Source organism: Salmo trutta, chromosome 15, assembly GCF_901001165.1.
Source record: "Salmo trutta chromosome 15, fSalTru1.1, whole genome shotgun sequence".
Taxonomy (NCBI): Eukaryota; Metazoa; Chordata; class Actinopteri; order Salmoniformes; family Salmonidae; genus Salmo; species Salmo trutta.
The window spans coordinates 10,888,771-10,902,091 of record NC_042971.1 but is presented as its reverse complement, the minus strand read 5'-3'; the positions used below and the strand labels follow the sequence as shown (position 1 = coordinate 10,902,091).

Genomic DNA, 13,321 nt, shown 5'->3' with positions numbered 1-13,321 from the left:
GCTTATTTCTCAAATTTTGTCCACAAATTTGTTTATATCCCTGCCAAGATAATCCATCCACCTGACAGTTGTGGCATATCAAGAAGATGATTAAACAGCCTGATCATTACACAGCTGCACCTTGTGCTGGGGACAATAAAAGGCCACTCTAAAATGTGCAGTTTTGTCACACAACACAATGCCACAGATGTCTCAAGTTTTGTCCACCAGAGCTGTTGCCAGAGAACTGAATGTTAATTTCTCTACCATAAACCTCCTCCTAACATCGTTTTAGAGAATTTGGCAGTACGTCCGAATGGCCTCACAACCACAGACCACGTGTAATCACTGCAGCCCAGGACCTCCACATCTGGCTTCTTCACCTGCAGGATCATCTGAGACCAGCCACCCAGACAGCTGATGAAACTGAGGAGTATTTCTGTCTGTAATAAAGCACTTTTGTGGGGAAAAACTAATTCTGATTGGCTGGGCCTAGATCCCCAGTGTGCCCCTGCCCAGTCATGTGAAATCCATAGATTAGGGCCTAATGAATTTATTTCAATTGACTGATTTCCTTATTTGAACTGTAACTCAGTAAAATTGTTGAAATTGGTTTCCAAGAGTTTGATACCATTCCATTTATTCCGTTCCAGACATTATTAAGAGCCGTCCTTCCATCAGCAGCCTCCAATGGTTTACAGCTAGAGCTATACACATTTAAATATGCGCATTTTAGCTGTGTGTCTTAGTCAGGTGCCTATATTTGCACAACTTATTTTGGGCAGTGCTTCTCACCCCCCTGGCTTAAAGCTCTCATGTGGGTTGAGTGTGGGGCCAGGGAGGTCTGTGATTCTATTTCTGAAAGGTCAAGATTTAAGCCCTGTTTATACCTGGTGCTAACATGTGTACTGATCTTGTCCACATTCTGATCACCATCAGTTATTTTAATCATCTACATCTGTCTAAAAATGTGGGCCCAATCAGAATGTGGACAAGATCAGGACACATGTTCGCACCAGGGTATAAACAGGTCTTTGGACAGGGAGCAGTGAGTTTGATCTGCTGTGTGTGAAAATAGCTGCAAAGGGGGAGGTGCAACTCGTTCAGGACAACAGTCCAGACTGCTGAGTATCTCTGCTTACCGCTGTTCTATAGAGGTAGATGATTCTACGGTCACGGAGTGGCTCAGTCCTACTGTATGTCAATGGAGATGTTAATGATTAAATCTGCTTGTTAGCTTGGAGTCCCAACCTCACACTTCACTGCAGTACTCCAGTCTTTCATATACGTTAGTGTTGGGGGTCAAAGATGCTTCTGGCAGGTGCTAATTAAAATGCTAAAAATAACCTGGGAGCCATGAGAACCCACTGCAGCTGACAGGAAGAGGTTTGCCTCCAATGATCTCAATTTGAATAATACAATACCTGCCTTTAATATACATTTACCTCAGTAGTACAAAGGAAGCCAATTTTACCTGTCAATCAGTATTTGACAGATTAAATTGCTTTGATTTATTCACAATTTGCTAATTTTACGCTAATGACAAAAATACTGTAAGTGCTCAATGGAAGTTGAGGGTAGGTAGTTAATAATAGCCTCAGGAAAGCACGTCGATCCACAGCTGCTTGCTGAAAGTGGAAAAAGAACTTCATGCAACATGAAAAAACACGTTTATTCTGATAAACCTTCCACATAATCCTCGTCCTAGTGTAAAGAATGTTTCATGATACCTATTCATGTACATATTGACATCCATACTGTGGTTCTTCACAGTGAAAAGATACTTTTTACAGATATGGTTGGTTACAGAGAAACCACTAGGTAAAAAATGAATTAAAATCTCCAGTTTAAAGGGGATGTTTGAGTTTTGGCAATCAAATCAATCAAAGATCAATATGTAAACATCTCTTCTATGGATCTTCACAGAACTATAGTTAAACCACCTTTTGAGAAATGTACAAATTAGACAGCTTTCAGGACATGGATCTCTGTTGCTGAATGAATGTGAATGTACACATTTAACTTGGTAATGTATTGGGAAACATGTTTCACAGTTGTAAAGACAAAAAAAGTAAACAATATAAAAACACAACATACACCATCATTTAGGTAGACCTTTACTTGACACCCAGTGTCATAACACATTATGACACGGTCATAACAACTGACATAACTTGTCATAACACTGTCATGTGTCTTGTCCTGCTCCTGAAATCTGCTCCTGCATTCATCCCAGTCATCAGCAACAGAGCATTAACGTAGGTGCATGTCTGACATCAATGTGTGCGCAATTACAATGATAACTTAATATGGTCAATTTCAAAAATGTTTATAACAAGCATACTGTTGACACATAGGCTATGGTGTAATGGAATGTTTTGCCTTGTGTGGTAGGTTTGGTGGGTTTTGACACATATGTAGGTGTCATAACCAGCCATAAAATAATGCACGTTATGTCACAACAGGTCTAAATATATGTGTCATGACAGTGTTATGACCATATTATAACAGGTTATGACAAATTATGTCAGATGTTATGACATATTATGACACGGTTATGACCGTGTAATAACGTGTTATGATGCTGGGTATCAAGTAAAGTGTTACCAAATTTTATCTGTAACATGTCTTGGGCTGCAAATTTAAATATGTATTGAGAATACTTTAATATATATATATAATTTTTAAAAGACATGTATTTCATCCTCAATACAAATTCTTCATGATTGTCATATAGTGCAAACAAAAAGAGCAAGAAAAAAAACCAACAACTATCCTCTGATTCCATTTGTATTTTTCTTGAAATTGTGAGAGAGTTATCCTGACTTATCTTGGATAGTGTCCAAGTGAATGTCTTGTTTCAAAGTCTACAGCACAGGAACATACAAATCTACATATATGTCATATCCTCAATCTCTGTTGTTGTTAAATTAAACCATATTTTACTATGTACTCTGAATGAAGAACAATTGAGCGTCCTTAAACATTGCTCATGGTTATGATGATGTTGGCAAGTGATGGCTCTATGTTCTTCAGATGGTGGCCTGAGACAGTTCAAGAGTTGTTTAGCCATTAGAAATAAAAGCCTTGACTGTGTTGTCATTGTCTGCGTTGGGTCGGATACGTCTGATAAACCGTTGGAATAGCAGTTAACCTCACTGGCATCAATACCAATCCCTCAAAAAAGAGTGAAAACTATTTTCGATTTTTTCCTCATAAAAAAGTCAGTACAGTTCATATCATCAGTAGTTAAGGGTGCTTTATTCAATCATAGTCTGAACTCATTCAGGCGTTGTTTTTGCCTTCAGCAAGACATCCGTTTTGTGAGATTGTGTCCTCTCAGATGCCCCGTGTTTACTCTCCCTAGGAGATGAAGTGTCAGAGGGGCTGTGTTGTATTGTACTCTGTTACCTCTTGCCCATCTCCTTCTGTCTGAGGAACTGGATGTTGCTGCTGCTGTCTGCCAGTTCTGGGTACTGCTCCACAGGCAGCACATAGTACCCATCGTAACCTGGCACCTTCCCTGCTGCCAGGAGCTGCTGCCTCTCTCCCTCTGCCCACAGCCTCCCACCTTCTCTGCTTTCTCTCAGACACTGCTGCTCCCTCATCCAGGCCCCCGACAGGGCCCTCTGGTGGGCCTGCTCCAGCAGGCGACCCCGCTCCTTCTCCAGCACGTCAGCCGCCAGGCCGTAACGTACACTCAGGGACAACGCTACCGTGTGGATCTCCACGGTGACGCCCCGACGAGAGCGTCCGCTTACGGTCACGTTGACGCCATTCTCCAGGGCTTTCCTCCCGCTGCTCAGTCCTAGAGACAGCAGGTCACTGTCAGCCAGGCCCAGCTTCACAAAGAAGTGGCAGTCCTTCCCGTCTATGGTGTAGTGGGTTCCCTCCAGATAGATGGCGTTGTTCAGGACTTGGGCCACCTTACGGCTGTCCTCGCTGGCCAGGCCGGACACTCCCGTCACCACATGGCCCTCCTTGATGGCTAGCATCATGCCCCGGCCCACGATGGGGATCTTGGTGCCGAACCAGTACCCAGGCTTGTCCCGTTTGGCCCAGTGCTCCTTGTTGAGCAACCTCCCTTCCAGGGCCATGAAGGCCTGGTTGTGGCGCTCCGCTGCATGCTGCACCCCTGTGATCAGCTGGAGACAGAGCAGAGGGTCAGCCAGCCACTTGATTATTTTGTTTAAATTAATAGACATAAAATACATGGAGATTTGCCTGTGTAGCCTCAGTAATTAGTAGCTCAAATATGTATTTGATAAATAACTCACCTGAGCAGTCTCACAGTCCTGGCTTGCTAATAGTTCATAAGGCGGTTCAACAAAATACATGGGATGTCTGGGGAAGCCTGGTATGATGTTACTGAGCTGGAAACCAAACATCACCAGCCAGCTCTTCACATCTGCAAAATAGTGCAAGAGTATTAATGAATTAAAACATGTCAAGATGTCATAACAACATACTTAGCTCACTTGATGGATCTTTTTCCATAAGAAAAAGCAAACTCAATCATCCTCACCTGTCACATAGCTCTTGACGTCTATCATATCACTGAGTGGGTTGTTGTTCTTGAACATGTACAGATTGAACGGGGACGGCTCCTTGCCAATCTTAGGTAGGAGTTTATGGTCTGGGGCAGTCCATCTGCCTGCCAGCACATCGTAGTCTCTCTGGCCAAAGTGCACCAGCTTGGTGAGGGGGTCGTAGAGCCCTCCGTGGAAGCCCACCGCCATGTTGAAGTCAGGGTTGGAGTCGTGGTACACCTCCCCGTAGGCAGTGTACTGGAGCTGCTTGACCATCTGTCCGTTGCTGCTGAATACGGCGAGCGGCGTGCCCGTGTTGTCCGAGGCGATGTAATACTCCTCCCCGCCGGTCACCTCCATAGCAAACAGATGTCCCTGCAGGTCGTAGTAGAAAGAGGTGATCTCCCCTCCAGAGTGGTTGTACACGTGGGTTATCCTGCCGGGGTAGTTGAGATCTGCGTAGAAGAACTGCAGGTGCTCTCCCTCATTGGTCTTCCTGGATATGCGGCGGCCCAGGCCGTCGTAGCGGTAACGGACGTTCCACCCCCTGGGCGTACGGCTGTACGCCTGCTCCAGCAGCCCGTTGGAGTTGTAGAGGAAGACGTCAGCGCCACGCTGGCTCAGGACACCATCCTCATCCACGCGGTACTGCATGTCGCCCAGGCGGGTGATGCGGTCGCGCAAGTCGTAGCGCAGCGGCAGCAGGCGTGCGCTGTTCCCAGGGTTCAGCAGGTGCAAGTTGCCGTTCAGGTCGTAGCTGTAACGCCAGGTGGACCAGTCGTTGACTTTGACCCCGACAAGCTGGCCGTCACCGTCATATTCATAGCGGTACTGTGTTGTGTTAGCATATGGCCCGATCTTCAGCTCTCTCTTGATGACCCGGCCCATGCTGTCATACTGTACCGTCATCCAGTACATGAGCGAGCGGAAGATCTCGTACTGCACCTCTTTGATGCGGCCGTGGGCGTCAAAGTGCTTGCTGAGGGTCATCACTGCCGTTGTGATTATCTGGTTGACGTCATAGTAGATAATGCCAAACTTGCCAAAGTGCTCCACCTTGCCTGAGATCTCATCGTAGCGGTAGAGGTCCACGGGCAGGGGCGTCTCGCCGATCACCGGCTTGATGCTGGCCACACGGAAGCTGTTGTCGTGGTAGGTGTAATCAAAACGGGCGTTGACCATGCCCTCCTCAGAGAAGCGGTACATCTGTTTGTCCACTAGGGGGCCAACTTTACGGTAGCGGATGGTGCAGGAAAATCCCCCACTCTGCAGGTTAACCATCTTCAACACTCCGGCTGTCTCGTCGTAGCCGAACGTCACAGCTGTGCTGTCGTACAGAACCTCAGACAGCTTGGCCAGCTTGCCGTACTTATAGATGACGTGTCGGCCCGTGCCTAGGTAAAAGGTGGCGCGGGGTCGTCCGTCTTCACTGAAGTCGTGGATGATGGTGGCGTTGCTCTCGGGAGGGTTGTAGATGTTGCGGATGTAGCCGATGGACACGTGGGTGGACATGGTGTGTCTGGCCATGCTGGGCATGGTAACAGAGATGATACGCCCTGAGGTGTCAAACTCAAACACATACTGCCTCTGACTCTGCTGGAGGTGCAGCACCATGGACTGGGGAGGAAGATAGAGAAAACAAAAGGTACATCCATTTTTATTCTCTACTGTACACGCACATTAACATAGATCTTCTAACAAAAAAACTCAGGGACAGGCAAGAGTAAAAACGCTGTTCCCTTGCAGCTTACAGCACAGACAGACAGACAGACAGACAGACATATCCACCAGTGTATCAGAATGCCTCACCCTGTCCAGATAGCTGAAGCTCCACACCTTCCCGTCCACAAAGGTGCGTGAGAGGATGCGTCCGAAGGTGTCAAACTCGCTCCTCTGGCTCATGCTGCCTCTCTGCAGGCCCACTAGGCGTCCAGTGGGGGAGTAGGACACGTTGACCACAGCCAGGCTGCTGCTGGGAAGCCAGGTGGCTGGACGGCCCTGCTGGTCATACATGATCCTCAGTGTGAACTTACGGTGGTCGTCATAGATCTTCTCTGTGCGAGTGTTGCGGTCAAAATCAATGGAGAGGAGGTTCCTGCCATGGGCCTGTGCAGAGTGTGAGGGAGGACATTTCATTTGTCATAGGTACAGTTAGGTCAAAAATTATTGGCACCTGACTACATGAAACATGAGAGGAAGACATCCTAAGCCTGTATAATCATTTGCATTCTGATAAAATCAAATGTTTTTATGGGTGAAAAACACAATTTTCTCTCTTCTGCTCAGAGCTGGCTGTGTATCATATATAGTTAAAAACAACAATATTACTCTCCAAATCCTATATTGTAGATCTATTTTCCTTCTCGTGACTTCAGTTTGACAGAGAGCAAGCTGCATTGTCTAAAAAAAACTCCAGAAATGGATTGACATTAGAAACTGAGCACTTAAAGTGTATTGTGTCCAGCTTACTCTCAGCTTCCTGCCATAGACGGTCACTTTGCTCTTGATGAGTTCCTTCCTCATCCTCCACTCGATAGAGTTCAGCCCGCTGTCGGTGGGCAGACTGATGTTGCGCTGACCAATGGTAGGGCTGACTGAGCCGGCTAGGATATGGGGCTCTGTGTGGAAGCTGAGGCCCATGCCATTGGCATACAATACTCTTAGAGTACCATTGTAACAGAACTGGTAGTTGTTCCGTACTTGGTCTGCAGGGGGAGCAGCAGACACACACACACACACACACACACACACACACACACACACACACACACACACACACACAGGTTGGATTAGAAGTGAGAAACTGAGGGCACGTTTTATTACAGAGAAGACATTACATTTGATCTGATTGAATGCTCTGCATTTGGGGAAATGCAGTCTCTGGGGCTGAATCTGTGTACTTTTCTACCAGACAATAACAAGTATCCTCTCTCATAATGACATGACCAAAGATAAGAGGGTGTTTCGTCTCTCAGCAAAATGCAGAACATGAGCTTTTTATTCCATTTACCTGCAGTAATGAGATCATGTACTACATTTGAGGAGGAAAGGTACCTGGAAGCAAAATAATCCATGGAGCTTAATGCGAAGAAAACTTCCCGAACACGTCTAACCAGACGAGAGTACTCAAAACCAGCTTTTAACGGCTTTCAAACTCAATTTATCTCCCTGAAACAGTAGAAGCAAACTTTGGAAGCCTTTATAGACAGATTTACTTTGTAGAGTCCATTTCAGTCAGAACTCCCACATTAGATTGAAATAAAGTGTGCAGTTTAAGGTAGCCAAGTCGCTTTCCCTCTTTTATGAGCCCCCCAGGGCACACTTTCATATAAATCTCTTCAATTCTTATTCTCACGGCTCCAGTAGTTTCCAGACGTACAGATGAGATTGCATTTATTTTCTGTCACACCCCCATGGGTCAGTAGGGAAATCTATACTCTCTCCTGCTCTTTCCCCCACACTGTTAAACGGCTGAAATAAGCTCTGGGATCAGGGGCCCTCTTGTTGGGCAGCAGCCACCTCCTATGGCACCCACAGACACAGATGAAGATTTACTGTGTCCTAGGTAATGAATTTCTCCTTAATCGCATTTGTCATAGGACTGTAAAAAGTGTCAGGTACCCTAGGGTGCTGGAGTTGGAGAGACAGAGGGAGCGAGCTGGGTAGGGGATTATAGTACTGTAGTTTAAATATGAGAATGATCCTTTTAGGTGACATGTTTGTTACCTTGCACCACAGTGTAGGATGCCTCTGCAGAGGACAGGTTGGTGATGACGGTGACATCATCATCCCTGTTGGAGCTCTCCATGTCGATGTTGATTGACTGGTCTATATCCCGGTGCAGGCTGGTCACCACTCCCGTGGGGTAGGTGACGTTAGTCAGACGCCCCTCACTGTCATACCTGCATGGGAAGAGTAGGATGGAGCTGAGTCGAGGGGCCATGGAGGAAAAATCCTACATGTGCTGGAATGTTTTGTCAAACGTGAGACCAACAGATGTCTTCTAGCACTCAGAGCAGTACCAGGGTCAGACACCAGATGGTGACAATGTGACATGACCATATTGTTGATTTGACTCCGAGTGGCCTGACGGAACGCAGACTTCTTTTTCTCTCTCTGACTAATGCATTATTTCCACACCAATAAATGGCTATTGCTCCTTTTCTTCACCTAATATTAATACACTGCACTGTGAGCTATATCACTGAATACGTTAGGCTAATTTACAGTCACACATACACTAGTTAATTCCCACATACTCATAAAAGTTGGTCCATCCAGTCTCATCAGCCTTGGAGGCCAGCAGGCCTGTGTTCGCAGCATAGCTCATCAGCGCCACCTCCTGGTTGAGGGCAGATACAGAGCGCAGGCCACCGGCAGGGTCCAACCCCAGGGTGACCACCTGGTTCTCAGGCAACAGCACCAGCCTCAGCTGGCCAGATCCGTCTCTCCTCACCCTCAGGGTGTTGTTACAGTTATCAGCCACGGCAGCCAGCTCCCTGTCCTGCCCGTAGGTGAAGTTATAGAGAGGTTCTCCGGTGATCAGACTGACTGTCTGTCTGTGGAGCCCATCTCTACCGAACACATACATCTCCTGCTCCCGGGGTGACCCCACCTCATACAGCCCCACTGGCGTGGCCATGGGCCTGTCGCGCCGCACTGCCCGCACACGGATGTTGTTGAGGTCAGCGATGAACAGCGTGCCGTCGGGAGACACGGCGAGCGAGGTGGGGGCGTTGAGCCCGGCGTCCGTGGCGTAGCCCTCGTCGCCAGAGAAGCATTGGCAGTTGACGTCGTTCTTGCAGTCGCACTCGGAGGTGGCGCCGGCCAGCAGAGAGGTCTCTCCGGAGGCGCTGACCTGCCGCACGCGGTTGATCTTCTTCTCGTCCGTCTCGGCGATGTAGAGCACGCCGGTGTGGGAGATGGCGATGGCCGTGGCGCTCTCCAGGGCAGAGTGGATGGCCAGCTTGCTCAGGGAGTAATCGATGCCCGGGACCTGGCAGTGCATGGGCCTCCCAGCGATGATGCTGACCTGGTGGTTCTCTGTGATGCGGAGGATCACGTTGTTCTCCAGCACGTACAGGGAGTTGTCTGTGGGGTTCACCGCCAGATCTGTGGGCCACTCCAGACGCACCTGGATGAACAGTTACACAACACATGAGTAATCACAAATCCACTGGAACTCCCCAGGGCTCTTTAGATCTCCAAGTCTTGATCCAAATTCCTCTCTCTCACACACTATTCAGAAGAGCGTACAGCTAGGATAGCTTGGATAGGTGGGTATAAATACTGTCAATTTATGACAGCAAAGAGGCAGCCCTCTTATGTTGGACAGTAGTAGATATATCCCTCTAAAGAAAAGTCTCTGTAGTGGTCCATGCTTAGCGTATTTGGCCATAAGGCAGAGGGGGAAAAATAGGACAGATGGGGATATCATTTAGACTGCAGACTCTCTTCCCACCTGGCTATTAAGAAAAACATATACCCTCAGCACTACACAGGTTTTCTGCCCCAAAGGGCCTATAAGTCCAAAATATAAAGATATGAAACATATCGATTTTTTTGTTCCCCAGTTTTTCCTCCTCACCTGACTGACGTCCATGCTGGAGTCACAGCTGAGTGGACGGACCGCTGTGAGGTCATTGGTCTTGATCAGGGTGGAGATGATGCCGTTTTGGTCCACCTTACGGATCATGGTGGCGTCAACAAAGTACATTAGGCCGTTCTTATCCACAGCGATCCCTGACAGACAGAAAGATGGAGGCAGATGGAGGCAGAGACATATGAAAACTAGTTCTACTTTACATCTGGGGCTGCTAACACAAACAGTCAAAACACTGTCAAAGTTGGGCTCATCAGGCATTCTGCAGGGTTGTAACCTCATGCTGACATCAGAATGTCTCTGTGTTAGAGTGTCATCTCTGCTGTGACACCAAGTGACAGTGTAACACTCCGCCTGGCAGTTTGGTGTCAAGAAGACCCGCTGTTTCTGTTCCAGGTCACTGCTCTGAACAAACAGATCGCAAATCACTCGTTTACATACACCCTCCCTCCTGAGGATACCACTAAATTAGATACTGAGTGACAGCTTAAGACCCCAAAAGAATAGCAGGTGAACATGTGTAAAATCACACAATATATGTGCTTCCTACAAGGGGGTATAAGTGACAGTGTAAGTAACAGACAGATCTAACAAAATAATTCTGATGGAAATTAGATGTGTGTAACTGATTTTTATATGGAATGTGTGGAGGAGAGCGTCCCTAAAATAAGGAAAGGCATCCGTATTCAGTCACTGTCACCTCCACAGTAAGGGTTGATACACTATGCCCCTGGAACTCACCCCTAGGGCTCATGAGTGTGGCCTCCACGGCCTTGCCCCCGTCCCCACAGCGGGCCTCGTCGAAGGGGACACACTGCTCGCCGGTCCCAGCCACCACCTGGGCATTGTCCAACAACTGCCGCCCGCCGGTCAGTGAGCTCACGCGGTAGATCTGTCGAGAGTTGGTGTCCGAGAGAAAGACCGACCCAGACAGTGGGTCCACCGCTAGGTAGTACTTGTGTGTTGGGTTGTTCCTAGGTAGATAGGAAATGAGAGAATATTCTAGATAGATAATCCCTCAAAGGACTGAGCCAGAGACTATAGGAATACAAGAGAGATGACACAGGTAAACATCATTTTTGCTAAAGCTGTATGTCAGGCAATGTTACCAAGCTGGAGGACACCAAAGGTGCTTCAACAAAGTACTGAGTAAAGGGTCTGAATACTTACAGTACCAGTCAAAAGTTTTGACACACCTACTCATTCAAGGGTTTTTCTTTATTTTTACTATTTTCTACATTGTAGAATAATAGTGGAGACATGTAGTAACCAAAAAAGTGTTAAACAACTAAAAATATATTATAGATTTTAGATTCTTCAAAGTAGCCACCCATTGCCTTGATGACAGCTTTGCACATTCTTGGCATTCCCTCAACCAGCTTCATGAGGTAGTCACCTGGAATGCATTTCCAACATTTTTGAAGGAGTTCCCACGTGATGGTGTGGGGGTGCTTTGCTGGTGACACTTTCGGTGATTTATTTAGAATTCATGACACACATAAGGCACACACCTGACCTCAACCCAGTTGAGATGGTTTGGGATGAGTTGGACCGCAGAGTGAAGAAAAAGCAGCTAACGAGTGGAACAGAGCAGCCAGCATATTATGCTGAGCAGTTGTTGGCGGCTTTTCCTTCACTCTGTGGACGATGTTGGGCTCCAGAGTGGAAACTTTTAAAGTTCTTGAAATTGAGACATTTTCCGGATTGACTGACCTTCATGTCTTAAAGTAATGATGGACTGTCGTTTCTCTTTGCTTATTTGAGCTGTTCTTTCCATAATATGGACTTGGTATTTTACCAAATAGGGCTATCTTCTGTATACCACCCCTACCTTGTCACAACACAACGGATTGGCTCAAAAGCATTAAGAAGGAAAGAAATTCCACAAAATAACTTTTAACAAGGCACACCTGTTAATTGAAATGCATTCGAGGTGACTACCACATACCCTGAGAGCATCTGGTCAGCGGGGTGGTGGCACTGGAATCCTCATCTCTCCCAAGTGGACATTCTCTCTTTCTCCCCTGACCCATCTGTCTATCTCCTCTGAATTCCATGCTGTCACAGTCACTAGCCCATTCAAGCTTAACATCCTTATCATTTATTGCCCTCCAGGCTCCCTTGTAGAGTTCATCAATGAGCTTGACGCCTTGATAAGCTCCTTTCCTGAGGATGGCTCACCCCTCACAGTTCTGGGTGACTTTAACCTCCCTATGTTGACTCATTTCTCTCTGCCTCCTTCTTTCCACTCCTCTCCTCTTTTAACCTCTCTCACCGTCCCCCCTACTCACAAGGCAGGCAATATGCTTGACCTCATCTTTACTAGATGCTGTTCTTCTACTAATCTCACTGCAACTCCCCTCCAAGTCTCCGACCACTACCTTGTATCCTTTCCCCTCTCGCTCTCGCTCTCCTCCAACACTACTCACTCTGCCCCTACTCAGATGGTATTGCGCCGTCGCAACCTTCGCTCTCTCTCTCCCGCTACTCTCTCCTCTTCCATCCTATCATCTCTTCCCTCTGCTCAAGCCTTCTCCAACCAATCTCCTGATTCTGCCTCCTCAACCCTCATCTCCTCCCTTTCTGCATCCTTTTACTCTCCATGTCCCCTATCCTCCTGACGGCTCGGTCCTCCCCTCCTGCACCGTGGCTTGACGACTCATTGCGAGCTCACAGAACAGGGCTCCGGGCAGCCGAGCGGAAATGGAGGAAAACTAGCCTCCCTGCGGACCTGGCATCTTTTCACTCCCTCCTCTCTACATTTTCTTCCTCTGTCTGTGCTGCTAAAGTCACTTTCTACCACTCTAAATTCCAAGCATCTGCCTCTAACCCTAGGTAGCTCTTTGCCACCTTCTCCTCCCTCCTGAATCCTCCCCCCCACACCCCTCCCTCTCTGCGGATGACTTCGTCAACCATTTTGAAAAGAAGGTTGATGACATCTGATCCTCGTTTGTTAAGTCAAATGACACCGCTGGTCCTGCTCACATTGCCCTACACTATGCTTTGACCTCTTTCTCCCCTCTCTCTCCAGATGAAATCTTGCAACTTGTGATGGCAGGCCACCCAACATCCTGCCCGCTTGACCCTATCCCCTCCTCTCTTCTCCAGACCATTTTCGGAGACCTTCTCCCTTACCTCACCTCGCTCATCAACTCATCCTTGACCGCTGGCTACGTCCCTTCCATCTTCAAGAGAGCGAGAGTTGCACCCC

General features: G+C 47.4%; 1 protein-coding gene across 2 annotated transcripts in view; it reads right to left on the bottom strand.

The window, feature by feature from the left end:
• Positions 1 to 2,462: 2,462 nt before the first annotated feature.
• The window catches only part of LOC115148455 (teneurin-2), a 76,038-nt gene continuing 65,179 nt past the window's right edge, over positions 2,463 to 13,321 (bottom strand). For both annotated transcript variants that reach the window (XM_029690359.1, XM_029690360.1), the window contains 9 exons: positions 10,852 to 11,084; positions 10,096 to 10,250; positions 8,768 to 9,642; positions 8,235 to 8,410; positions 6,978 to 7,213; positions 6,318 to 6,614; positions 4,505 to 6,125; positions 4,257 to 4,387; positions 2,463 to 4,124 (listed from right to left, as the gene is read on the bottom strand). In XM_029690359.1, coding sequence (XP_029546219.1) covers positions 3,387 to 4,124; positions 4,257 to 4,387; positions 4,505 to 6,125; positions 6,318 to 6,614; positions 6,978 to 7,213; positions 8,235 to 8,410; positions 8,768 to 9,642; positions 10,096 to 10,250; positions 10,852 to 11,084 — 4,462 coding nt within the window. In that variant the 3' untranslated portion in view covers positions 2,463 to 3,386. The remainder of the gene's footprint in view (positions 4,125 to 4,256; positions 4,388 to 4,504; positions 6,126 to 6,317; positions 6,615 to 6,977; positions 7,214 to 8,234; positions 8,411 to 8,767; positions 9,643 to 10,095; positions 10,251 to 10,851; positions 11,085 to 13,321) is intronic.